The sequence below is a fragment of the Haemorhous mexicanus genome, chromosome 7 (assembly GCF_027477595.1).
Source record: "Haemorhous mexicanus isolate bHaeMex1 chromosome 7, bHaeMex1.pri, whole genome shotgun sequence".
Taxonomy (NCBI): Eukaryota; Metazoa; Chordata; class Aves; order Passeriformes; family Fringillidae; genus Haemorhous; species Haemorhous mexicanus.
This window is the reverse complement of record NC_082347.1, coordinates 21,627,686-21,655,622: the sequence shown is the minus strand read 5'-3', so window position 1 is coordinate 21,655,622 and position 27,937 is coordinate 21,627,686. Positions and strand designations below refer to the sequence as shown.

The 27,937-nt window shown below is 36.3% G+C and overlaps 1 protein-coding gene across 2 annotated transcripts in view; it reads left to right on the top strand.

The window, feature by feature from the left end:
* ADK (adenosine kinase) overlaps nucleotides 1–27,937 on the top strand; it is a 270,420-nt gene that overhangs the window by 118,285 nt on the left and 124,198 nt on the right. For both annotated transcript variants that reach the window (XM_059851341.1, XM_059851342.1), the window contains exons 5-6: nucleotides 3,461–3,633; nucleotides 8,790–8,898. In XM_059851341.1, coding sequence (XP_059707324.1) covers nucleotides 3,461–3,633; nucleotides 8,790–8,898 — 282 coding nt within the window. The remainder of the gene's footprint in view (nucleotides 1–3,460; nucleotides 3,634–8,789; nucleotides 8,899–27,937) is intronic.

Sequence of the window (27,937 nt, the reverse complement as noted above, 5' to 3'; positions counted from 1 at the left end):
AGTACTGGCCTCGGTATTTGATCATAAGAAATAATGTGTCTGTAGGGATATTAGATTAACCTAATATTAGATTATGCTTATTTTGAAATCAGCTGAATTTTAGGACAGGTTTGTGCTAAAGGCAAGGCATAAATATAAAAAAATAATTGAAATTAAAGTTTTCTTTGCATTCATCTGAATGCATATAACAAAAATGTGAGGAAAATGCTATCTGTTTAACTCAAGAGAACATCTGAAAGGTGTTCTATTTTCTGTGCTCCTTTCTCTGTCACACATGTTTATGCTAACTGAAAAGGTCAGGACCCATCCTTGTGTGTACCTGATGTCCAAGCTGTATTGACAGAAGAAAACTTTAGAGCAGAGAAATACATTAGATTTCATAAACCACTCCTTGAGTTTCCTTTGTGGTATCCCACTCCTGAGGCTGTCGTGTTCTTTCATAAGTTCCTACTTTTGACACTTCTGTCTTTGGTCCATTAGCAGCCTCAAATTCCCTTGGGTGCTGGTGAGGATTCATGGTGTGGCCAGGTGCCAACCTCTCCTGACCAGACTGTCAATACAGTTTGTTAGTAGCTGCCTCTCTGCCTAGCCAAACCCAGGATAATTAACTCATTATGCTGATTCCTGCTGAGCTGGGTCATTTTCTGTTTCTGTTGAGAGTCTTTTTCATTCAATTAAATCTTCTATTTCACATAAATCTATAAAACTAATTTTCAGTCTCTATAACCATATACCTGGCATTAATGTGTGCAGTTTATTATTGGCCCGCATATGATACTGGCTGTAATGCTGCATGGCTGCTTCACAATGATAAACACCTCAAAATGACTGACTCCCGTTCCCATTTAGAATGTTTTAGCCAAAGAGTCACTAATAACAAGTGTGTGAAATAGCCCAGAGAAGCTGTTTTTCATATCAGGTTGTTCAAACTTAGAATCAAGTTCTGGGTCAAATTAAAAAAGAAATCCCCAAGTGCCTGCCTTGAAGAGCCTCTCTTGGTTTTTTCGCCTGTATGCAAAAGATGCCTCTGTGGCTCATTCCATGAGGTGCAACTTTGGTGGTGTACCAGAGGAATGCTTCTATCATTCAGTTTCATCAAGTCTGTAATGTGATGTCTGCTTTTACTGTTACTAATATGTAGCCTTTTAGCTGAGGAGAGGAGGATCAGCTTGGGCGAGTTCTGCAGCGGACAGCCCCTCACCACCATTATTGTGGGAATAAGAGCAGATCATTTGAAGGACTCTTGGAACCGGGAGATCTGTGATGAGAGGGTCTCTGCAGAAACACTGCTGAACTGCTTTCCTATCTTCCTCAGTGTTGCTTAACTGATATACTCAAATGAAAATAGTACCTCTACAGTGGGAGTGTCCTCTCACCATATAATACCTGTATTTTAAATAATCATGAATATGAGCAGAGCTGCTGATGGAAGAAGTAGTTTGCACCACATGCAGAGATTCATCTCAGGAAAGTCTGGATCGTGACTTTTAATTCTCAAGTATAACTTGACTGAAATTTGAAATCAGGATTGTGACAGCTTATATATGGCATGTATCACATGTGAATTCAAACTGAGCTGGTGCCAATAGCCAAAACTTGTGATACTTGAATGGGAATTCTTTTTTCAGAGATCTGTGTGAAATATTAGTTACTACTGCTATAAATGTTGTCAGACTTATATATAAAGTAATACCATATGATAAAATGTTGTAAGCCTAAGGTGCAGTTTAAAGCCTTATGTTTTTTGAATATTTTTTGGGGTTTGATTCTTTGATAAATGTTGTTCATAGTGATCTCTATTAATTCTTGTTATTTGTGACAGTAAAGCGTGCTTGCATGGGGCACAAGGCTTTAGGTACTTCCGTTCTTACCCGTGTGGAAATTTGTTCCATATTTGCTTACAGTTGGTCACAGAAGTTTTCATCTTTTTAAATTATCTATTCCACTTAATCATACCTTCAAATATAAAGGATTATTGTTCCTGAGACATCCTAAATGAACACTGTGCAAATGCATATTATGTATGTGCAAAGGTGTGTCAAATACAAGGATATAATTGATATCCTTGTATAAAATGTATGAACTCTCTTATTAGGGGTTTTCTTAATTTATGTTAGAGTGCTGTGGAATGGATAAGCAGAGCATATGCATTTCATGAATGACAGATTTAATATTGCCACCATCGGATGGCAAAATCTTTTTTCTCCTTAAACTTTATTCAAAATTGCTGCAAGAAGGAGACCTTGCAACTTTTGTCCTCCATTGTCTTATTAATGAAGACTTTACATGACTAAAGGTTTATTTTTTTTCTCTCTTGTTCTTCCCTCTGGAGCTGGTAGTAATAAAGATGTGACTAAGTATGTATTTGCAACTTAGTTACTTGACCTTTCTACAACCCACAGCTACCACTAATGCTGCTTTGTAATGGAGACATTATCATTTATTTAAATCTTGATTAGGAAACAATTATAAGTAGGGTTTTAGTATAGCAGAAAATTGCTGTAGCCTTTAATTCATACTATAGATTGAGTGGATAAGCTTGCTGACTGTAATTAGAATGAATTATAATGACTTCAGTTGGCTGACTCACCACCAGCAGAGTAGGGCCTATGATTGTTTCTTCACATTTATATTTTTGAATCACTCTTGATTTCACATTGCTGATAAATGCTGGTTTTTAACTTAGCACAGAATGGAGTTACATTTACAGACGAATGATACATTTTTTTATTAATAAAAGGAAAACTTTATGAAATAACCTGGCACCTTAGCAACATTGTGCATCTATTTTCTTTCTTTACAATTCAAGTGACAGAGCTGTTCTTAGTAAAGTTGGAGATTAGATACTTTCACGTGTGGTTTAACAGTGTAAAGAGGGAGCATTTCCTTTTTGCATGCAATTAAATGGTAGGCAAAGTGATTATTTTCAGTACCACTTAGCTTTTATATATATTATTAATGTTGTTTATGTTTCTCAAATGTTTTGTTTTTCTTATGTGCTATCTCTTTTTATTTATTTATTTTGTTTGTTTGGAGGGGTTTTGTGGACTATTTTTTTCCTTTTTTCTTTTGTATTTTCTACAATTTTTCTTTGAAGATACCATATGTTGCTTGATTAAATGTAAGTGTAGAGGCACCTCCTTTGTGCAAGGGAACTTCTTTTTGTATACCTTGTAAAACATACTAATGTACTTTATTTATCATGAGCTACATTTATTTAGGTTTTACATTAGGTGTTACAGGCTCAGTGGGATCATAAAGGGTAGATTTTTTTTCTTTGCTGCCCTTTCCTCCTTTGTTTTACAAGATGTTTTTTACTTCAGGCATGCAAGTGTTCTTTAAGTCAAAATGTAGGCATGGAGGTAAATATGGTGAGTGGAGAGAAAAAATGGCAAAAATAATATCCCAGATATGTTAACTTTGTTTTGTGGTTTGTTTGTTTTCTTCTGCCAATCTGCAGTGGATGATTCAGAAACCTCACAAAGCTGCAACTTTCTTCGGGTGCATTGGCAAAGATAAATTTGGAGAGATCTTGAAGAAGAAGGCTGAGGAAGCTCATGTGGATGCCCATTACTATGAGCAGAGTGAGGAGCCAACAGGAACCTGTGCTGCCTGCATCACTAGTGATAACAGGTCAGGGGCCTTTGATGTCTTCTGAAGGTACAAATGCGGTTGGCATAGTGAATGTAGCCTAATTTGCTTGGAGTATCCAGCCTTGAAAAACTGTGATTTGAATGATAAAGTGTTAGCACTGGTTTGAGACAACACAGGACTGCCTAGGCCATAGTTTGAGGCTGGGCAGTATTAATATACTTTCAGAGAACAGCAGTTGTATTGTGGCCAGAAAGTGTGAGATAATAATACACTACTTCTTCCTGAACTTGATAGCTTCCACTTGGTCTGGAGAGAGAAAATATGTGGGAGACAGCAGTTGGTTAAGAAGTATGTTTATGCAGCCTATGTGCAAGCTGATTGGTACATAAGGCTTATAATTGATTTGCAAGTGAGAAATATCCCTCAGGTATATGATACTGAGTTCAGCGAGATACTGAGTTTAGCTATGTGCTGATAGCTGTCAGCATATAGCCAGATTGGAAGGGTTAATTTAACTACAAGAAAAAAGCTTTTTGTTTTGCTGTTGCACTTGTTGAGAAATTCTCCTAGTACCTGAAATTGTTTGTCTACGTTTTAAGAATTTCTTCTGAATTTCTTTCATGTTTTCATTTGTTACATTTTTGCTATTAACTTTTCTTGAGCATGGCCCTTTGCTTTATTCTTTCACCCTCTACTCAGAACTCTTGAACTTGTATTCTACTTGTGCTGATTATCTTCTGACAATTTGTTTAGAGATTTCAAAGCAGCCAATCGGGTTAGCCTTAATTTTGAGACGTTACTGGCACACATCAAACCTCCCTGATTTCTGACAATATTTAAATTTTCTGTTACTACATACTGAATCAATAATGAAAATTGCATCAGTTACCCTGAAGAATGTTTTCTTTTTGGCTTATCAGAATAAGATAAAAATATCTGTCATTATCCCTTTGGGTTTCTCTCTGTGGCCTTCAATGCCATTGGTCCTGAGGACCTACTCTTTTCCTTTCAAAGCAGTATCAGGAGTTAATAGAATTTATTAAGGTCAGATAGCAGTTCCCAATTAAAAGTCCACACCATAATTCCAGAGAAGTTGGTGAATGTTCTGGGTAGAGTTAGAAAAGGTGGTGGACAGCAACATGAATTGAAATGAGAGTCAGAGGAGGAAGTGTTTTCTATATAACATGTAGAACTCTAGAACAGTTTTTATTAGAGCAGGCATCTGAGACAAACCCCTGCAGAAGGCAGGACCAGCTTCAAAGGTAGATCAGGTTTTTCATGGCCATGTCCAGCTGGGTTTTGAATATCACAAAGGATAGAGGCTGCACAAGCTCTCTGCGCAAACTGTTCAAGTGTTTGATCGCTCTTCATGGGAGAAGTTATTTTGATGGTGCCCAGTTGCAGTATTCCTTCTTCCAGCTTGTGTGTGTTCTTTCTTGTGTTCAAGAATAATATAGCTCCATCTCCCCTGTAAACTTTCATTAAATATTTGAAGAAAGCAGGAAGGTCTCCCCTTAGGTACCCTTCTTAAGGTTCACCCAAAGCCTTTCTGCATTTAAGTGTTCCAGCCTCCTAATAATATTTATGGCTCACTCCTGGACTCACTGCTCTATGTTAGTGTCTTGTAATGGGAAAGTCAAAGCTGGACACAGAACTCCAAATAAGGTATGGAGACAAAGGTTCTCCTCCTTTCTGGATATATAACTTCCTTTGTCCTCCTGTCTGCAAGTTTGCTCATATACACCTGAATGTGATTTACCTTCTCTGTGTCATGCACTGCTGACTCATGTTCCAAGCCTGGTTCACCAGCATCTCCAGGTCCTTCTCTGAAAAGTTGTGTAGTACCCTGTCAACATTCAGCCTATATTGTTGTGTGTAATTGCATGACTTTGCATTTACCTTCAAGTTTTCTGCCAGCCCAATTCTTCAGGCTGTTGCAGATCAACTGAATGACAGACAGCCCTGTCCTCCAGCTTATCAACCTGTCCCTCCCAATTTAATGTTGTACATAATGTCTTACTCTCTGGAATGAATGTACATACTCTGTGGAGGAAGGAAGTTCATTCATCTTCATCTGAGTTTTGACACTAATTATGTCTACAGACTTCCCCCTTCATCTCCAAGATCCATATTCACTTTTTCAAAGAAGAAAAGCAATAAAGATGTTTTTGCTCTCTGATTCTCTCTGTCTTCAGTCATATAGTGCCTGTGTATACGTGCTGTAGCAATCACCATTTTCTAGAAAACATGATGGGAAACTGAAGTCAAGACTGTCAATAGGCACACAGTATGAATTAAAACAAAACACATCTCAATGGAATTTAAAAGTTTAGGTAAATTTGTTCATAAGAATGTCTGCAAATACTTCTTTGACTTAATAAGCAGTATTTTTGGTTTGCTAACATAAACCACTTTTTTCTTAATATCAAATATTTGCTCAAGTACTAGACAGTGGCTTCAGCTCAATCAATGCTTGAGAGTGGCAGGGAGTTCATGCTCCTTGGGAGAAGAAAGACTAGCTGATGGTTGCTGCTGAAGGCTTTATTGTGCAATTGTCCATCCTGTGAGAGCAAGTTTATTCTCAGTCTTTAATTACCCTCTGTTTGTTTTTTGGTTTTTAGCATTTTCTATATTGGTAAGAATCACTTCAACTTTGTCCCAGTTGATAACACTATTTATTGATGAATCTCTTGTCCTAGCTCAGATATGTGCTAACTTCGTTCTTCAGCTCTCTTGTCTCTTTTGGAGCACCTGACTAGTAGCACTCCTGGTTTTTCTAGGAAGTGACTGTATCCAGATGCCCTGATATAAATGTTTCTTGCTTCTGCTAACTCTGTCTAGCTTTTTGCAGGAAAGGGGTCTGATCTAATGTGTGATTACCATCCTGAATTCTCTAGTTTAGCAATACTAATATGCTTTGTTTTCTCAGAGCTTTTCAAGAAAATCCTAGCACATGGTTAAACTCTAAAGTAATACCTACACTTTGTCATAGTCTATGACTTTGATTTGTGTGTTCTGTTTAGGAATAACCACATGCACAGTGTCTCCATTAAGCTGTTTCCATTGAAGCACTCTGGCTGTCTCAAATTACTGTATTTCATTGAAAAATATCTACCTAGTCTGTGCCCCACATGTTGAACTGAGTGCTGTCAGACTTACAGTTTTAATTTGGAAAAGTTCAGTGCTTTGTCATCAGTGTAGCAATCTTTTATTACCCATATGTGCTGAGCATCTCTGCAGTTGGCTGTAGCCACACTGAGCTAGGTTTACAGTTTCAGGGGCATGTGGTAAGTGAAAGGAAACATATAGAAAGTCTTTGCTCAGTTTTCTGGAACATAATTGCTTTTCACTTAGTAACATAAGTAGACAGACAAGTTTTGGTTTTTTTTTTCAAACTATGTCCTTGATGGATATTAGGGTTTGCCAAAACTGAAAGATTTAACTTGCTTTAAAGTTTGATTTACAGAAAATTACCACAGTTATGCACGTCTTTCTTGGATTTACTTGGTTCTCCACTGGATTTCTTGTCATTGAAATGGTAATAGTTATGAAGAATGAAACTTGTTGCCCTGTTACTTATAATGCTGCAGAGGCTCAGTGTCTTTGTTCATAAATTTTTATCTTTTTTTTTTCTCTATTCCAAATGTACATTAGTTTTCATTGCATTTAGATTTTACAATTAAAGAGATAAGCCCCAAATCTGCTCTTGGGATGAAATGACACAGAACAGTAATTTTGATATACTCCGATAAAGTTGGTCTTTGTTGTCATTTTGTATATGTGATCTGTTTAACTGACAAGGATTGTCAGTGATGAGTACTTCAGGAAGTTTACTAGGAGAGTTGCTTGCACTGTTCATAGAAGTTTTCTTTTGGTCTTCTGGTTTATTTAAATTAAGTAAAGAATGTCTCGTTTACTTACCTCCTAACACATGGTAATGAGCCTGGAAGCAGAAGCATACCTTGGTGAAAGCAGATGAGCACTTTGCTCCCACCTGGAGATGTCTCTGGATTGTAGTAGCACTTGTACAGAGGAGGATGATGTATACAGCATCAGTTGCATGCACCTTGAGAAGGCCAAAGTTTTCAATAGCCAAATGTTGTTTCTGTAATACACATTCATTATCTGGCTAATGCACTTAAATATCACAAAATATTTAAAAGGACATCCATTGACTATTAAATTTTGAAAATTATATTTAAAGCTCTGTATGCCAGCATGGAAATAATCTGTTTCCCAATGCTCTTTCTCTAAATATTACACGTTATTAAACATTCTCGTAATACAACTGCATAGAAGAATTTGGTCATGTTAGCCAGAGTGGAGAGGTAGAGGTCTTGTTATGACCTCTTTTTAGGAGTACATGTGTAAGTTTTGTGTGTTTCATAAGGCTGAATGGAGTGGGTGAAGAAGATGATTTAAAATAGAATGAATCTTGCATGTAACAGAGGCAATGTGATACAAGTATTTTTGTTCTTGGTAATGGAAGTTGTGTCCCACAGCTTGTCTTATAACTTGTTGGGAAAGAAGGAAGTACAAATGAGTTTTTGGTAGTGTTCCAGTAATCCACAGCTAAGCCAAAGTTTTTTTTTAACAGTTCATCATCTAAAAGTAGGAACCGGACCCTTTTTTATTTGCAAAAGGAAAATGTGAACCTAGTCGGGGGGAAAACTCCCCAGACAAGCCCCTTTTTAAATACTATAACTATTCATTGGAAAATTAAAATGGCAAGACTTACATATCCATCAGCCTTTTGCTTCTAGTGAGGGAAAATAGTTTTCAGAAAGTAAACTGGAGTAACTACTTTTCTTTAGGTGTTAGTTGCTAGAGGAGTTTTAATGAAAATGTGCAGATGCTAAAGCATATGGAGGGAGTGGGTCACAGAATTAAACTAAGGTTGATTCAAAGCCAATGAAGGCACCTTCAGAAGAATGTAATAGTGATAGGTTACCTAAACTATGTAGTTGGATTTAAGATACATTATTTAATATAAGATTTAAATTATGTTTAATCTATTATTTAAATATATTATTTACTTTTCATTAAATGGTCAAATAAAGTATATGTGGCTTGTGGTGCTCCTTGTTAATTGCTTTTACGTTCTGTAGAATCATTGTGAAACTGTGTTCATTGTGAGAAATTGGCAGTACTGTTGTTTACAGAGGGTCTAATACTTGTTCTTTAATCACTTTCAGGTCTCTTGTAGCTAACCTTGCTGCTGCTAATTGCTATAAGAAGGAAAAGCATCTTGATTTGGAGAAGAACTGGAAGTTGGTAGAAAAGGCCAAAGTTTATTATATAGCAGTAAGTTCAGACCCTTTCAAATTGCTAAAGTTTGTGTTTCTGTATCCTGAAGTATCTGAGTACTCATCCAGTGAGTATGTCTCTTGTATGTGGTTTTAAATGATTTTATAGGAAGACAGGGAAAGGAAATAACTGCTTCAATTTCAGCATCGGTTGATTTCTTCAAAATCTGATGTACAAATACAGAAGTATGTTTTAGTTGTATGTTCACTTAAATTGATGGGAAAAATCATAAGAACTAAACATATTTTCAGGGCTTTTGTAGTAATGCATCAAATTTACATTTCGCATTTTCTAGTAAATTGTTGTGAAGGATGCACAAATTATGTAGAAAAACACTATTAGCATAATTATTCACTGCAAACAGTTTGAGCTTATTTGTGTGAACAATCTTAATTGCTATTTATTCCATAGTAATTACTGTGGCACCTTATAACTCAATATTTCAGAAACAATGATTTTGACAAATCTCTTAAATGTGGGTGGTGGGGCAAACTGATTTTAATGATTAAATCTTGCTTTTGGAATAAAGGGGGATTTGAGGATGGGGCATTAGTAGATTCACAATTAGTATTCTTTTTTTACCATCCAGAATGAATCAAGCCAGATACATGTATTTTTGCAGATTATGTCTTGCCTAAATAGCAGTGGTGAATTTGTTTTCACCTTGCTCTCAAGTGGATATGACTGGTCAAGATTAACAAACATAGAACATCTATGACAGATTAAAACCTCATAACATGCATGTAATATATGGATTCTGTATGGCAACTGTTTCCATTCTGCTACCTGAGCTATATGGGAACAGCTGGCAAGAAGTGTAAAAAATTGATTATCCAGGAGGAAAAAGTTCATTGAAAATACAGTTACTTCTTTTAGGCAGTGTTAATGTCTCCTACAGCCAGTTAGTGTGCACTGCTGTAGGCTTTACATGGTTGTTATTGATTCTTGTGTATGGCCAAGACTGCCCCTTTTTAAGTGTCAAAAAACACTTACAACCTTCTCAGTGTACCAAGAAAATACATCCCGCTGTTATGACCATATGTTTGTGCCGTGGTTAAAATATATGTGGGTGTATTGTCTACCAATTTTTTATTGTTGCTTTTTTTCATGTTCTGAGTTCTTTATTTTCCAAATGCCATGCTTGGGAATTACTGCTGTTGGCTTTGGAAAATTTTGGAAGGCTAAGAGTATAGTTTAAATAAAGAAGAACAACAAATATTCCCTGAAGTTTTACTGCACTAAGTTTGGGGTTGTTTTTTTTTTTTAAATTTTCCCATGCCTATATATCATTCCCAATGAAGCTTCCAATGTATAATTTAGAAACATTTAACATAGTGGAGATGCTTCAGGAAAACTGTGAAACGTTATATGAGGTGCTGAACAGATTTGTACTTTTTAAGATAAAACCTTCGTCTTATTTTAGTTCTGAAGTTGCTCTTGTGTGTTTGGTCAGTTTGATCACTTAAATTTTGACTAGGTGATTCACTGCACTGATTCTTGTATATATTAAAAGCTGTTTTTCTCAGATGCCACTTCTACAACATCCAAACTTTGTCTAGGAGACAGAGAATTACTGTACTAAACTGGAAATAAAACCCAAGATGAGCATGTGATAAGGGATAAAAAAATTAAATTGAACTGCTGATAAATGGTATTATATATTTACAATATGAAATTCAGATTAGGGAAGTATATGATTGCAGGAGATGTTTTGAGTGAAGAACCTTCTTCACATGTATAGCAAAAGTCCTCAAGGATGGGATCAATCAAATTTCTAGGACAGTATTATCACTTCAGATTACAGATTGCATATGTAACTTTACTGAAGGAGAGGAGACGCTGCAGAAGCATCCATGGTTCTTCATGCTACAGTGTGCTCATGCCCTTTTCTTTCATTTAGCTTTTTTTCTTGTGAGTTTGCAGTGATTACCAGATTAAACAAAACCATGTAGTGATCAATTACTGCTCCTGAGGTAGAGGGTAGCTCTGAGTCATTAATTTGTCTGCTCTTGTCTGTCTTCACTTTAGTCTTGTTACCTTCCTTGACTTTGCACTGTGCATATGTTGCTTTTCATTTCCTTCTTTCTATCCAACTGTCACCTATTTCTGGGATTGCATTAGAGTGTATGTCAGTGACAGATACTTATTCTGGAAATCCATGTCCTGAGATTATCAAACAATCTATTTTCTTGGCAGAAGTGGGCAGTTGTTGCTTTAGGACAGGTCTCTGATATCCTGTGGTCATCTGTATGTGCTTCCTAGAATAGATAATATTCTTTTCAAGGCAGCATTCAGCAGAATGACCCTCACGTGAAACTTAGCTCTGAAATCTAATCAATTCACAGAGGGAGGAGCAGGTAAAACGGAAAAGATAGTGAAGCTATGACAGAACCCTTAAAAAACAACTGCTGTTACCATGAATGAGCACAATGCATTTATTTTAGCCATCTGGTAATCAGATCCAGCAGACAAATTTGAGAAAGACTAGCAGACATAGGACCCAGTAAATCACAGATAGTAGCAAAATACAGAGGCTTCCCCAGCTTTCTCAAAGATGGTAAACTTTGAAGGTGTATTTTAATCCTTTAAAATTACTCTATTTTGAATCATTTAAGATAGACTACATGTTCTGTCTATGCAATTTCTTTCCCTTCTCCAGACATAATTCCTATACTTGTGGTAATTTATACCATTGACATAATATCTTCCAGTCTGTCATATTCATTTCACTGTGCATCAGCTCACTGTGCTGCTCGTGTCTGATTAGAATTCACTGTGAGGAATTTTATTTGGTTCCTACTGAGGCTAGAAGATGTCTCTTCCTCAGACATTTCCCTTATTTCAGAATAAGTTGAGAGTCATCATAGCACTAAACATTGTCATTCAGTCTCTGAAGCTGTGAGTGGGACACAACATGAAACTAATTGTAAATTCAGGTGAGGAACAGGCAAATTAAATTTTTGTTTTGTTTTCTTTTTGTTCTGTGAGTTTGTGCTTGCTGTCAGGACTTGCATTTTAGAAATCATAAGTGTCAGAGTTGCATCTTACAAACTTGGGTGATAAAATTCCATATTTGTGCACCTTGTCTTATTTTAAGAGACATCTGTGGGAGTTGCTGGTGTTCAGCTTCTTTAACATTGCACACAAACATTTTGACATTATTAATGCAACTTGCAGTATATAGCTGGTAATTTTCATTTTTTACGGAGGCCTGAAATGCAAAGATATTTTTATTGTCAGTGGTTTTGGTTTAAAAAAATAATCTGTTGATAAGAGTTACTTAAAAGAGCAGAAAAAAAATTTTAGTCAATTGACTTCAAAGTCAGTTTTAGTCAATTGACTCCAAAGGGTAACTCTGTGTTACTGTATGTAAGTAAGAAATTTTGCATTTGTTCTTCCATAATCAGAAGAAAATGGAAAAGGAGAAAATGCTTTCCTTCATTAAAAGCTGCACTTAACCTTGTGAAATCTTAACTGTATCAATTAATACATATGGCTTGCTCATAGAGACAGCTGAATTTTAACTTTCTCCTTGTACTTGAACATGATTGTTTACAAGTGTGGTGGCTTCCCAGATAGTTATTTTCTCCTGTTCCAGTTAGCCATCCTTATTTCAGCCAGTTATTTAGTTTTACTCAATTTGTCCTTTGGTCCAACACCTGCATTTGTTCAATGTTTGCAGTTGTTGATTATGAGGTGAATGAAACACTGGCATTTGATGCTTGTATTTTCTTGGTGCTGAAGTAATGTGTTTCTTCTTGAAAGTTCCTTCTGTGCTTCAGTTGAGTTTTTTTGTTTGGTTTCCTTTTCTTTCCCAAGAACTTTCCTTTACTAAGCATCTGAAATGGCAGTATTGACTGCACTTGTGTTCCCAATCTGTGGTAATGTGAGTCCTTAGTATGGATCTTTAAAAAAGCTCCCAAAACCCAAACAAATCTTCTTTGCTATTTTGCTGTTGTTATTTCATAATCTGTAAAAATTTAAACTATTTTCTTCTCCTACTTCTGCATAGCAAATACTTGAATTTTCTCAATGGTGATGCCCTTCAGTTGTACCACACTGAGTATTAAGTTTTCTAATGCTGCTTAGATTTGTTAGCCCACAGTTGAGTTACATTCACCACCTTCAGCATCTTCTGTGCTTTCAAAGTTAATATCAAGTGTAGTTTATTTTGATGATAATGGCAGTTCTGATAAAGACCAGGAATTCTGGGTTTAGGCCAAGTTTCTGGGACGAAATGTCATTTATTACAGCAAGTCATAATGAACTGAATGCACCACATCTAACTGCTGGAGAAATTTTTCAAGCTCCAAACTCCCTGGTCTGTTTCAACGAACATTGTGGTATTTTTATATTTATTTTCTTTTAATGCCTAAGTGCTTGTCTAAGCAGAGAGATACTATGGTAGTGTAGTGGGCTTGATGGAGGAATTACCTGGTTTCAACATGAGTCTGTCAAAACATAAGCTTGATGTCAGCAATGAGTAGCAAAGCTTAAATAACATTCTACAGTATTTTGCATGGGGTTTGGCTATTCTACTTGAGAAAAAATGCTGATTATTACAACAATGTTAGTATAAATGAAATTTCTTTTGTGCTGTCTCTTCCTTTTAGAGGTGTATTCAGTGAATGCATTTTTATTGTAATTTACTGCTATGATGAGTATGATAACTTACAATGGATTGTGATAGGCTTTTTCCTTTGTGATGTGCTAGGTCTGTGTGTGGGCATCACAGGAAACAAGATACTGGCAGGAAGCAAAGTATCACTTAAAAAGGACATTTGTTTGAATGACTTCACAATAGTTTTTTTCTCATTGATAACTTTTGCCGTACTGCTCTGGCACCAGTGTGTTATGCCATTTGACGTGCAAAACTGTTTCTCACAATGATGAATAGGTTTTATGGCCAGGAAAACACCATACTGAATATCTTAGCCACAGAGAAGAAAGTGCAGCTAGCAACAGTTAGTTGTGGCCTCTTTTGGTGGCTTGGGATAACATCCCCTTACTGAAACCCACCATCTTGAGGCATTGTGTTTTCTGGGAGTCATAGCTGAAGTGGGATGCATTTATTGTGGTGAGATGGTAGACTCTGTATCTAACCAGTAAGTAAATCTGCCATTTACTGGCTTCCAAAACAAATATGGGGAAAGAAGCCTTTCTCTATCATAAATACAGAAATCCACAGCTTTATTTCTTTGACTGAAATGCAAAAAAACTGTGTCTAAACCAGCCACATGTGTGTCATCCTGTGATATATTTAGGGAGTGCATTATGCTACCATTTCAGGTATAACTTGTCATGCATAAACTATTTTGTTAATGTATCAAGTAACTTATGTGAAAAAATGAATGAGAAACTTCTTTCTTGTTTTTTTGTTGTGAAATTTGGTCTTCAAGATGCCATTCTTCTAAGTGAGTGCTCTGTACTTTATGGAGAAAAATACGTCTTTAGCTTTTAACGAAGGTTGTACCTCCTGTTTCTATAGGATAAAATTAAGGACAATCTGTGTAACATTGTAAAAATATTTAGTTCTAAATGTTCACCTCGATGTTATTAATTGTATTTTTTAAGATGAAGAACATACATATTTCTTTTTCAGTCCTTCTCCTCCTACCCCAGTAGCCTTTAAATTGCAGATATGTTTTTTCAGCACAGTAATTAGTGAAGTTCAGTCATGGCTCCTTTTATCATGTGATTTTTGTGTGGTTTTTTTAGAAGAATGCCTTATTAGAACACTTACACAGCCAGTCTAGCTGCAACAGCCAGGCGGCAATAGCAGTGCCATTTTTCACAAAGAAAATGTTGAAAAGGAGCCAAATGTTTGGTGGCAGAGTCTGTTGCTAGGAAATCAAGTTCCTGAGGCGATTAATGACAAAGCAAGCAATAAAAAGAAGGCAGAATTACAGATTTAAAAGAGAGGGAGAAAAAAAAGTGGTTGGTGTTATAATTACCCAAAGAAATCCGTACTCATTAAATTGGCTGTTTTTATGATTGACTTTAATTGGAGGTTAGCTCAGATATTTAGCTCCTTTCCCACCCCTTTAAACACACACATGCACATAATCTGTAGAACTGCAGACTTGTTTTTCTAAGCATTGAGAGGAGCTTGCCCTGTAATTTGATCCCCACTGACAGATGCATTTTCTATGCTGCCATTTTGAATTAACCTATTGTGCAACAATTTTCCTCAGCTCTGTTGAATAAAACATCAAGTCTTATTACCTCAGATGGATTTGATAGAGTAAAAGAATGTACTTCTAGCTGAAGTAGACTATTTGCAATGAGTTCAGTGATTTGAACTCTGCCAACAAGCCCCAATAATTTGTGATGTATACTTAAAGAATGAAAGAGAGAGGAGCCACGTGGGGGGTCTTTTTGGCTGTATGAAGTTCAAACATAAACCTTGGAGTAATATTGTTGTATGTGCTAAGGTTATGTCCCAAGATCAAACCTTTTTAGATAAAACATGTTAACTGAGATTTTTTACTATTAAGCAGATTAGGTTTGAACTAGAATTCTCTTACCCCAGTAGTTACCCAAACTGTCAGGCTACTGTGGGATTAGAAAAATAAAAATCAATCCCCTCTCCCAGAAGCCCCAATAGTTGGATTTTACCTCTGAGACGTCTTTTGTGAAGAGAAATTTTCCCTTATAAAGTTAGGCTAGAATAAATGATGTTTTACAATTATATTAAATTCCAAATAATTCTGTGATAAGGGGAGAGCAGGCTTTCACCTTATTCACTTTTCTGCCCAATTAGAAAAACTTACACAGTTGGTTCAACAAAATTTTGGCACAGAAATGGGAAAGCAACTGACCCTGACATTTAAATCCTGTCATGTTTCATTGCTCGTTTCAAGACAATATTCCCTACTTGAGGCGAGTGATAAGTGAGAAAATAACCTTTTACAATACCTGCAAGTGAATACACAGAAGCTAACTGTAAAAACGAAATGATTCCGTAGCTCTCTGAATTCCGAACCAAACAGTGAGACAATGGAACTGTGCATATTCTGTCCAACAAAACCCACATTACTAATCAGATGCCAATGCCAAGCTGTCTGCTTTGTTAAATACCCAGGTTCCCTGAGGCAAGAAGACAGCTGCTATAACTACTATGAAATTTGGTAGCTCAATCTATTTTTGCTACCCTTGGGCTATCAAGCTACTGTTAATTCAGACCACCCCAATTGGTACACTTTAGGGATTTTTTTTCAAAGTGTTTGTAATTAAAATGATAAAACATCATTATTACTCCAAAGATGTTGTGCATGCTTTGTATTTGACAGATACCTACAGAGATAAACCCAGCGTGTAATTTTCATTGACATAATGGTTGTGATTGCATTACCCTTTTAAAAGTATATTGCTTTTTAAAGGGGGGGCGGGGAGAAGAAGGGAAAGGGCATGCTTTTATTTCATTAATAGAATATGTAAATCTGTTGAAATACTAAATCAGTCTCTTGGTTGTAAGCTACTTGTCTGCAAAGACTGAATCAGGCTTAGCAGCAGGCTGGGGAGTGCTGAGAATTGGTGTTCACAAGGGACAGGGACCTGCTGTGCCACCCACAGCTCACTGCAGAGACCTCTGCTCCCAGGTGCCTCTGCCTTTAGGGACACTGAGTCTCAAGTCATATATAAAGTCTGGGCAGACTTAACACACTTATTTAAATGTAAATTAAAAAGGGAAGACTTCATACTCTAAGGGATAAGGTGACTCAGTTGGAAGGGAAATTTTTACTGTAGCTTCTCTTGCATGTCAGGCTTTATTTGATGTTCTCCTTATGAGAGCATAAGAATTTTGTCTGTTACCATGTCAACTTTCTTAGAGCAAAATTTCAAAACTAGAGCACCATCAAAACAAGGCATTAGATGCTCTGAAACAATGTTGATTCTGTCTTGTATTAATTTTTGTTTCAGTACTTCTCTGATAACATTTTAAAAGAGCCATTAATTTAAGATTGTTCTAAAGACCAGAACTTGAAATTTGTGAATTTTTCTAGTTTAACTTGTTTGTTTTGTTTGCTACCTACCAAAATTTATCGTAAATTCGTAGTCACCACTCTGAGTACAGTTGGTTGAAATGTGAGGTTCCTTCTTTCTTATAAAGGACTTGATCTCATTAACATGAGGAAATGTCATAGTCTACATAACACTGAAATATGTATTGTATCTATGTCATCGACTTTTACATTAAAAAAACCCCAAATGCTGCAGCAACTATGCTCTGTTTTGCATGAAGAAAGTTTATTTCTTTAACAGCAAAGATTAGAGCTAAGCTATTTATGATAGCCCACTACTTGGTCTGAAGCGAAAATTACAATTTCATTTATTATTTCCTTTTATAATAAGGACAGTGCCATTGTTTAAATGCAAAACTTTTTTTTTTTTTTCCAAAGGGTTCTGCTGAATGATTTGCTTTGAAATGAGCATTGAAGTGGTAACATTTGGGCATGATATTTCAAAGCCAGTAACTTGCAGTAAAATTATAGAATGTTAAAATATGCATGCACATGATGCAAGGGGATTCAAATATGCTGCTTCTTATCCCAAAACTTAAACTGTGCTGAGGGGCATTGATCTTCACTGTAGGCTACAGGTGCTTTGAAATAACAGGATAGGAACCTACAGGCTACTTTTTGATTCTGAAAGAAACAAACCATTTTAGAAAGTAAAAATGTTTTTACAGCATAGCTAACCAATATCCTAATAGTCTATGTCAAGAAGATTTTTTGTGCTACATTGTGCTTAGTAATTGTGTACGTGGAGTAAAAAAAATAGTAAAAAAACTAATATTGCTAAAATCCTTCTGCATGGATTTTCAGTGACAGTACATCTAACACATAAATAGTATGCCTTGCAGATTGGGCTTTTCACAACTTTGTGATAAATTCTTTGGTCCTTTAGGAGGCTGAAGGGCTGAGTCCTGCCAGCTTTGTTTGTTATCAGGTTTATTTGAAACAGGAGTTGACTGATCCCAAAAGCAGGCTCTGGAAGTTCATTTGAAAGGAGCTGCTGAGGAGTTTTTGTGGTGTGGCTTTAATCCTTCTGGTCGTCAGGCTGCTGTTCAATCAGCAGTGCACCAGGTCACCTTGGTAAATGTGTTTCAGACTGTCTGGTTTGGTCAAAAGAAAGAAGATTCTCCTTTTTTCTTTCCTTTTTCATTTAATTAAGAGTAGAATGCTCAAGGAAACACTACATTCTTTGAATAAGGAATAAGAATTTGGTTTTGAAGAATTTTTTCATTTGGAAAAGTGGATGTGAGACACTGCTTCTTTCTAAGGAATATACAGATCATCATGGTAGCAGGTAGTGCTTTACAGATAAAACATCATTTTAGCAATATGAACATGATAAAAACATCAGTACTTATCCTTGCAAATGTTTGACTTAAAGAAAAGATAAAGGCCCTTAGAATTTTTCCATAATAGAAGGATTTTGCTGATGCAGCTGCTATGGAAAACTGTCCTGGGGATTTACATTTCTTTCTGGCATAAGCACCCTAATATGGAGGCACTTTGTAACAGCTGCTGCCCCAGCAGAAGAGCTCTCACCTTCCCAATCATACTTGCACCGTGTTTCTATCAGCAGGACTGTGTTGGTTAAGGATAATGTGGGTTTTTCATGTTTCTAAATAATTTAGCTGCTTGGACAAAATAATTTAATAAACACCTGGCCATAAACACCTGGTAAGTATTCACCATGAGTACTCAGACCTCATGGTCCATAAATATTGCAAAGCTCTTCCGAAGTCAGAAGATTTCCCATCGTTAGTACATGGCTAACAATTCTCACCCTTGAAGAGGTGTAGATGAGGATATGTCTTGTTATCACTTTTTATGGAGAAGTTTCAGAAGTTGTTTTGCAGAATGCCACTGCTCCTAATAGATTTTCCAACTATGGTATTGCCAGATGCAATATAACAATGCTTTCCTGCATATTTGAAAATGGTGGAAAACAGCAGTTAACAGTATTTATCATGAAATATGCCTCAGCATATGCCTCTGAACATGTCTTTTTAAGACCATATGGAGTATAATTGGTGCTGAACAACATGGAGGTGTTTTGTGAAAAGTAAAGGCTAAGCATTATAAAGAGTCATAAAATCTGAAAGAATGAGGCAAATGTAAGAAATGGGAGAAAGAGGGTGGTACTGAATACTCTGTCTTGCTCTCTGCATAACCTGACGTGAGAGACCCACAGTATTTTTCATAGATTTCTCTTCACAGTAGGGTTAAAATAAAGAAATTGAGCAAAACAGTGGCAGGTAGTGGATATGGAAGACTGTGTGAGTAATTGGAATGAAGCTGAGACAACCTTGTCATCTGCTGAGGGCACCCAGGACAATACTGGCATTTATAGCTGTGCATACTGTCATTGATCACAGCAAAGGAAGGTAAGAATGAACTTTGTTCCTTAAATATGAATTTCCCCTGTTCTTTGAGGACTGTAGTCAAAGGGAAATACCTTTTATTTGTTTAGTTATTAAGACAGCTTATTTCCAAGAGGAAAAATTCCATCTTAGAATTAATAGACCAACATACTATAATTTAAATTTCTCATTATTTTATTTATTTCAATCATGAACAACAACTGAATGTAGAAAAAAATTACAAACTGTAAGTGATGGAAAATTTTCAACAATAAGAAGGATCCAATTTTTGCTGAAGAAAGAGAGAAATTTTCAATGAGTGTGTATATAAAGGATAGCAAGTATTCATTCCCCAGAACTAGTGCTGTTCCTAAGTGCTTCTTTATACTGCTGAGAAGAGAGTTTCTGCTGAGGACTGTAGATTCTTATCTGCCTAATTGAGCCATCATTTGTTGACATGAGGGAAATCATGTGACCTGCCTTTAATGCATTTCACAGTAACAGCAGAAGTAGAAAATGTAGTTCATGTAGGAAGAGCAGAAATGTTAAAATATTTTAGACTATGGAATATTGTGAAACTTGTGTTGCAGCAGAGTCAAATGTTTGACATTAGCTTGGTAAATACATTAAATAAAATAATCAGATTCTAATTATCTTGAAAACATTAATTTTCTTTCTATTACAAAGCCTACAGACATTCAAAATATGAATATAATAAGTACTTAGTTTTATCAGTATGATGATAAAATTATGTCAGTAAAATTGAAAGCATGTGTCATCTTTCTTTTCTTTTGAGTAAAAATGTCATTACAGTAATCTGCCCAATTGCAGAGTTGGTACCAAGTGTTGTACAGTGGTAAAAGTAACAACAGAAAATCATCCAATATTATGATTTAGGAGATAGATATCAAAAAAGGGTATTAAACCCTCCTGTAATTGGAGGCATATTCTCTGCTTTATTCAGTCACTCTACCATACCAGTTTAATATAAAACTTCAGTCATGCTCCCCAACCAAATACCCTGTTTTATAGAAGGTAGAATTACAGGCTTAACAGTTGTCTTGTTGGGGTTTTTTACAGCTCTAGGTTGTATTGATCTCATCTGTAGGAAAGCTAATTTCAATTTTGTTTTAAAAACATGGGATTATTGTCTGCTCTGTTAATAAAGTGACATCATAGGTTGGAGGAGACGGGTACAGCAGCAAAAGCACTTTGGAATAATATCAAGATTTTAACAGAGTAACCTGAGATTGATAGCACTGTGGAAACTTGTTTACTAATTTAGAGATAATCTGATTGTGTCTGCTGATTTTCATATCACTAGCAGTCATGTCACCACTGACCTGACAGGAAGGAGTATCAGAAGAGTACTCCACTCCTTCTGCAACTGCAGATCTGTGTAGGAAATCTTCTCTGCTTAAAATAGTTGGCAGCTGCGAGGGTATTGTGTGTGCTTCTCTTGTTTTAGTCTTGTCTAGACATCCACGTGTGGCTGCTGTTGGGATGCAATACTGGACTAGGAAGGACTTTGAACTGATAATTTACTATTGCAGCTTTTAAGTTCAAAAGATTCATGGCTTGCACCTCTCATTCTTGCTTTTTGACCTAGTGTGAGAACTGAAATGGAAACAATAATGAAAAGTAAGACAAAAGCGTCAGAGGTTAAAAAGAAAAGTATGAATCCTTAGATGTTGGGGAAAAAATTCTCCTGGGCAAGTTATAATGTCGTGTCTTTGACTTTTGCATAAAAAGAATATATATGCTTTAATGTTATATTTTCAGAAATATTGTGATGATGTTACTGTAGTAGAATACAGCTTACATGTTGGTGAACCATGGTAGAGCATTTAATGTATTTTCCACACTGTTCAAGCTATTGGTTTTAGATTTGAAAACAGATTTTGGTTAAGCTATAATTGTTTTAAACTTGTGTTACCAATTAGAAAGCAACTCAACAATTAACATCTGCCCTGAAGGCAAATGTTTTAATTCTGATAGTACAATGTAATAACATCTAAGTAAGTAGAAAATTCCAGGATGAGTTTAGACTTTTATATGTAGAATACAACACCCAGCATGTTACCCAGGACGTGAATTCCATTTTCTTAGCTGTGGGCTATAAATGGTCCTAATACCTAAAAAGCTATAATTGAATCACAGTCAATGTATATTTGAGCTGCTTTCAGAGTCATCCTTACCTCCTTGTTTACTCATATAGAGGAATTGTTCAGACCTATGGACAGAATGCAGGATATTTTGGTGCTGAGTGATATTTGCCAGGAAGGAAGAGTATTTCTACATTTCTTCCCATTCTCCTCACATCCCAATTAGGTTAGAACGGAGCAAACCTTGGATGTTGCTCTTGCTTGCTCTTTTTTTACTCATAAATATATCTGTGCATATGCAACTGATGAATCAATTGCAGTTTGGAAAGTAATTTTTTTTCTTCTCCTAACAATAATTAGGCAGTATTGTTATAGTAAGAGGGGTTTTTTCCGAAAATCTAAGCTCGGTCATAATTTTGTCTTCTCAGTCTTATTACTACTGTATATATTATAATGGTAAAAGTAGTCACTGACAATTTATTGTAAATAGGCACTATTTAATATTGCATCAGTTTTACAACACTGTCTTGTCCTCTTGTTACAATTCAGGTAAGTTTTCAATTTAACAATAGGCTAGGTTTAAAAATAATAGAAAATACATATCTTCACATGGAATTCCTGGAAGCTGCTTCCACTGGTAGCTGGAAGACTTAAAACAAGAAAAACAAACCCCAAAAAACTTAATATTATTGTTTGGTTGTGGTTTTGGTTTTGCCAGTTCAAAATGTCTAGTGGAAATAAATTTCTGGTTTTAGTACAGCAAGAAAATGGGGATGAAGATAATAACAACTTTGGTTTGTTGATGTGGCCAATGGCAAAAAATTAGTGTTGCAGAGTGACTCATCTGTACCAGAAGGGCAGCAGTATCCCACAGCTAAATAAAAAGAAATATCACTTAGTTTGTGTGCACTCTTATGTTTTGCTTATGTGCATTAATTATTTCAGATGAAATAGGATTAAATACTTAATATGACCTCAATAAACTGAAATATTGCGTTATGAATTAGGCAAAATCTTACACAACAATCCAGTACAGATTTTGGGTCAAATCTAGGACTGTGTTTACAGTCCTTTGAAGCTGAAAAACTGTAGCTAAATATGGAATTTTGATGAAATGCGTAAAATATGTTACCTGTAAATTCTACAAGAGTATTATTTGCTTGGAGTTCTCTTTGCCTTCACTGATAAGTTTGCCTAGCAATACTCAGAAATTATGACTGTCCTGGAATGGATGAGGGTTCAAAAATAAGCCTTGTGTGAATCAATGGGAGTTAATATTTGCCTGGTATGACAAATGTGTAAGAAGTTTTAGAACAGGCATAAAAGAGGTTCCCAAATTAAAATCTCTTGTTTAAAAACAATAAAAAGCTTTTAGAAATCCTGTGAAACATTGTGAGTTCATCTTCTGTGTAATGTTTATTGCCACAAATGTTTGAGAATATATTATAATAAACTACCCAGTTCTTCCCAGATGTTAAGGATTATTATTAATGAGTCATTTGGCTTTGTAATTGCCATAAAATTTTTTCATTACCAAAACCTCTGATGAGGAAACAGCTTTCCCAAAATTTCTCAGTACACTGGTTTTTATATTGAACTTTATAGTTTGTTTGTTTTTCAAAAGCTCTTAGCTTATAATGTCTGATAAAAATTGAGGTTTTGTCTAAAATTCATTGTAAAAGGGTGCACATATGGTTGATCTGCCTTTGTCTTATTTTGTATAGCCTTGTTTGGCATAATGTTTCAAATAATGGAATACCACACATCCTTCAACCCCCTAATACACTCTGCTGTTTTGGTAATAATGGGCCAGAAAAATTGGATTTCATTCTTTTGTCATCTTTATTCCCTCTAACTTGCCACATTAAAAAGATTGCTGCTATTTTGCAACAAAATCCTGGATTTTAAGTGTATGAAAGCAAAGGGCTTACGCTGAAAGGATGGTTGGTTTAGTCTCCAGAGATTCTTTTTTTAAATGTCCCTCAAGATAATGTTTTCTGTACTTTGTCATTTATTTTATAGTTTAATTTGCTTGCGTCACATGGAAGATTTCTGTTGCTTGCTGTAGTTTGATGTAAAACGTGAAAATTCATCTTGTCATTCTTGGAATCCCTCCTGCTGATGAGCTGCAGGATTTGGTAGCCCACAGTCACGTGGGCCTTTAAAACTGAGTTGTGGACCTCATAAATCATCTACAGAGCTCTAATGGTACAGTCTGCAGCAGTTGTCATACATAGGAGGTGTGACTTTTTTTACAATATAGAAGGAAATCGAGTGAGAGGGGGGCAAAGAGCATGTTATAAGAGAGTTTGGAGTCTTACAGGTAATGCTACTCATATTTTTATTCAACATGTTGAATATTCTTTGTTCGGATGTGGGATACCTCATTCAGTTTACAATGTGGTTTTCCTGAGAGGGTAACATTGGTTAAGCACAATAAAGCAAACAAATCATTTTCTTCAGACGTGTGGTTAAAGTTCAGTGATTGTTGGCATTAAGAGCCCCAGACCAACAGTGGTTGATGTGCCTTTGCTAATGTGAGTGCCTGTGGCTGGTCGTTCAGATGTAGCTGTAAATCTAAGTGTAATTTTCCCCCAGTTTTGCCTATACTTTTGTTATATACATCTCATATCTCTTTTAGAAGAGATTATGTGCTGGTAAGATCACCAAAATATTTGATGCATTATGTTGACTATGCTGCATAATTGCTAATTAAAGTTTTATTAAAATTTTATTCAACACTGTCATATGTTCATAATGGGTATTTGAATTTTTAATATAAATGTTGGTGAGTTTAATAAAAATATAACTTGTCGTCTGACTCTGGCAAGCTAATCCTAAAAAAGAAAGGAAAAATAATTTCATTTCAGAAAATAAATTTTCAGATACTAACAAGTCAGATGCAAAATTAAGCACACTTTCAACTTACTGCTTTGTCAAAATGGATTTAGTTAGGGAAATTCCTGTGGATTTAAGTGAATTCTCCCAAGAAGTGGTGTACGTGACAGAAATAATGAAAACTACTTAACTTGCTATGAAATGCACAACATTTATTATCACTTTCAAAGCTGCTATTTCATGCAGTTGTAGCTGTTTATGACTGGCTTGAAAGCAGTTGGATAAGGCTGCTTTCAGAGGTGGCCATGCTGCTCCAGCTGGGATGTAGCAGGACCATTGGCAGTTGAGTTTAGCTAAATGGGAGTTGTGCTACTTCGAGCAATGCTTTGTTCAGGGCTACTTTGTGCTCTGATCTTGATAGCTTAAGGTGCTCTCCAAACTTACAGGGACATAGTTTAATACAAACGTTCAGGCTTGGTTTGGACAAAGTTACTGTCACTGATTTTCCTTGTAAGTTCAAAAAGAAGAATTAGCCCCTTTAGTTGCTTTAACTCAATGCTGTTTATTACATAAACTCTTCCTGTTATATCACTCTCATTTGATAATAAAAAATATTAAAAACTGGGGTTTAGATACTGTTTATTTTCTTTAAAATATTTTTTTCAACAGAATAAAATAGAGACATGAATGAGCAATGAAACCATGGAACAAAGCAAGAGCAACACTTACAGCTCTTGAATGAGCTAATGGAGTACAGGAAGTGCCAAGGGAAGAGTAGGAGATGATAGCCATGCTGTAGGGAAATATGCACAAAATACCCTCTCAGCTTTCAGGAATCTGTAGCTCAGGGTCTTCCTCAGCTAAAGGCAGTGGCATGTTGCTCAAGAGTTCTTGAGGTTTATCGGCTTTCTACAAGTAAATGTAAATAATAGGTTTTTTAACTTCTCCCTTTGTGGCCTCCTGGTGTAACAAGTCATACACTTAAGCAGTGTATGATTGAAGTAGAATTTTTTAATTTTAAACTTGCCACATGGTTGTTTTATTGGATGTCCTTTAGTCCCCACAGCATCAGAGACACTGAGCAATTGTTCTCTGTGTCCTTGCTGAAGCACAGAGCTGGCTGTGGCTTCTAGAAAGAATGATTTTATATCAGGTGGTTGACATGGAGTAAGCAGTCATATGAGAGTGACCCCATATGGATCTGGTTAGTGTGGGCAGGTTGTGAGGAAGGACTTCTAACTTCTGAGGTGGAATAGGCTGATGTGTGCAAAGGCTGGGAAGTGCTAAGGCTTGCTTGCAGAAGCCAGGCAAGAGCAGCCTGGCAGTCACTCTGCTGAGGTATCCCATTCGGTGGTGTTGGATGTACACCACATTGAGGGAGCAGCAAGATGTACTTTCATTCCAAAAACAGGGATAAGCTCCAAGTGTAGTCTTGCTATGAGTTACCACAAACTGTCTTGGAGATTAGGCTTGATGATCTTGCAAGTCTTTTTCAACCTTAATGACTATAAATTCTATTACAGTCTAGTTTACTTTATATATATTTTGCAATGTGGATAAGCCCTAATATAGCAAGTGTATGTAGATTTGGGTTTTTCTTTTTTAATTATCCTTCCAATTTTCCAATCTCATATAAAACATAGTATCTCTTAATTATATGATGCCTCATGATTGTGGCATCCTGGCTCTAAATTTCTTAGTTGTGGTTATCTTACTCTGTTTTCATACACCAGGTTTCCCTGCAATCACCGAATCCTGCTTCTGGCTCCCAAGAGCTGAACACTGTATTTCAGCTGAGAATGTATGACCGTAATTTATTCAGAATTATTTCCTGAATTTTGCTTTTTTTGCAGTTGCTGAGTAATGAATTTTTCTCAAAAGGGTAAACTTTGAGGGTGTATCTGGCTAGGAGCATGTGAGAATAGTCCTTGCCTTAAGGCCTGAGTCATTATGTCTGATTTGGTGCTGCTGGTAGAGAAGAGGGCAAACTGAAAGACTCTCTGATCAGAAATCAGTTTGCTTCTTTGTAAGTGGTTTCTGATAGTTTAGCATTCAGGAAGTTGAAAATCCCATATATAAAGAAAGAATATCAATCTTTCTTACATTGTTTTGAATTGGTATGCAAAGGGGTTTTCTTGAAGTTGTTTTGTGGTTTTGTTTTGTGTTGTTTAGACAACTCACAAAATGTTGCACATGTGGGTATCTCCCAAGAGTGTAGACTTCTGCTGCTTTAAAAGCCTAAGACTATTGGATATCCAGTAGCAGAAAGGTAAAACAAACAACAACAAAGAAAACACCAAACAATTGCCCCAAAACAACAAAGCAAACTTGGTAATTATAAAATGTGGGCTGCTACACATGGCTAAATGCCAGGACAGTCAGTCATTTGCAAAGAATCAGTTGTAGTCTGAAAAGAATTTTGTCACACTGCCACCCTTCTACACGTAACCCTAGCAATTGCCTGTAGCTTTGCTCAAAATGAGTAAAAAAAAAAAAATTTTATGTTTTCATAGCACCAAATATTCTTACTCATACAGGCTGTTTGTACAGAACACTTATGATTTGTAAGGTTAGACTTATAGATAAATCTAACAAAGTAATCAACAAACACTTTCAGAAGGAAATAGTGGGAAGACAAGGAGGATGTGGTAGCCATTCAGGCATGCTTTTTTTTGCAGGGTTGCTCGTTTCTTAAGTAGTCTGAGCATGGCTTCTGTGAAGTGTGAATGGGCTATATTTCTACCCATTAAATTTAGTTTCTTTTTGTTTGGATATGCTCTTAGTGGTCTCAGTAAAACCATGCCAGTGTTTTGCCCTGTCTGCCGTGAGAGCCTGTTCTAATTTTTTTTTTTTTTTGGTACAGATCTTCTAATCTGTTTTCCCCTCAAAATCACTTTCGCATCTTTTTATGTCTATTCTTGAATTACAAATATGCATTTGTCAGCATAACCTTTGCACACACAGCCTGGTGTGAAATGACTGTTCATGTCCAATGTTTGCACTCAGACTGAGTGCTGCCTGGAAAGAGCCCTCAGTCTGTGCTGTCCCTGTGTTTCTGTACAAGGACATTGGGTACGTTTACTCTGCTAGGTCAGGTTTGCTCGGCTCAAGTTGCCTCGCTGTAGGTTACTCCCCGTGAGTGAGGGTTGGCACACAGTGTGCAAATGGCACTTGAGCTGCTGTGCCCAGGCATTGTGGTGTCTGGTGTGGGACAGCACTGCCTGGGGCTCATCACAGGCTTAGCTGAAACACTACCCCATATGTCTCCTATGCAGTTGTGTTAAAGCTACTCAGTCCTCTTGGGGCGCATAATTACATGTGGCAAAGAATTCAAAGTCTTGTCATGGAGCTTGTCAGCATCCACATTCAGAGCAGTTACGTTAGCAGGAACTGAGTTGTTCTAGGTTGAATATTATTGTTTATTGTATTACAGACATTTCTGCTGTGGCAAAATGTATCCAGCTGACAGTCTTCTTCCCTTGCCACCCATAGCACTACACTCCAAAAGATAATGTTCACACTTAGAATTGAACTTTGAAATATAAAAAAAAAAAAAATCCATCCGTATAAAGAGCTAATGTTTAGCAGTAACATTGTTGCCATCTCAAGAATTATTTTTTTACTGTGAATCACTGTTTGTAGTACAAGCCTGCTCATAAATACCAAGTGTGTGTTCTGAGGGGAAAATCTGGAGAGTATTTTCTTAAATATACCAAAC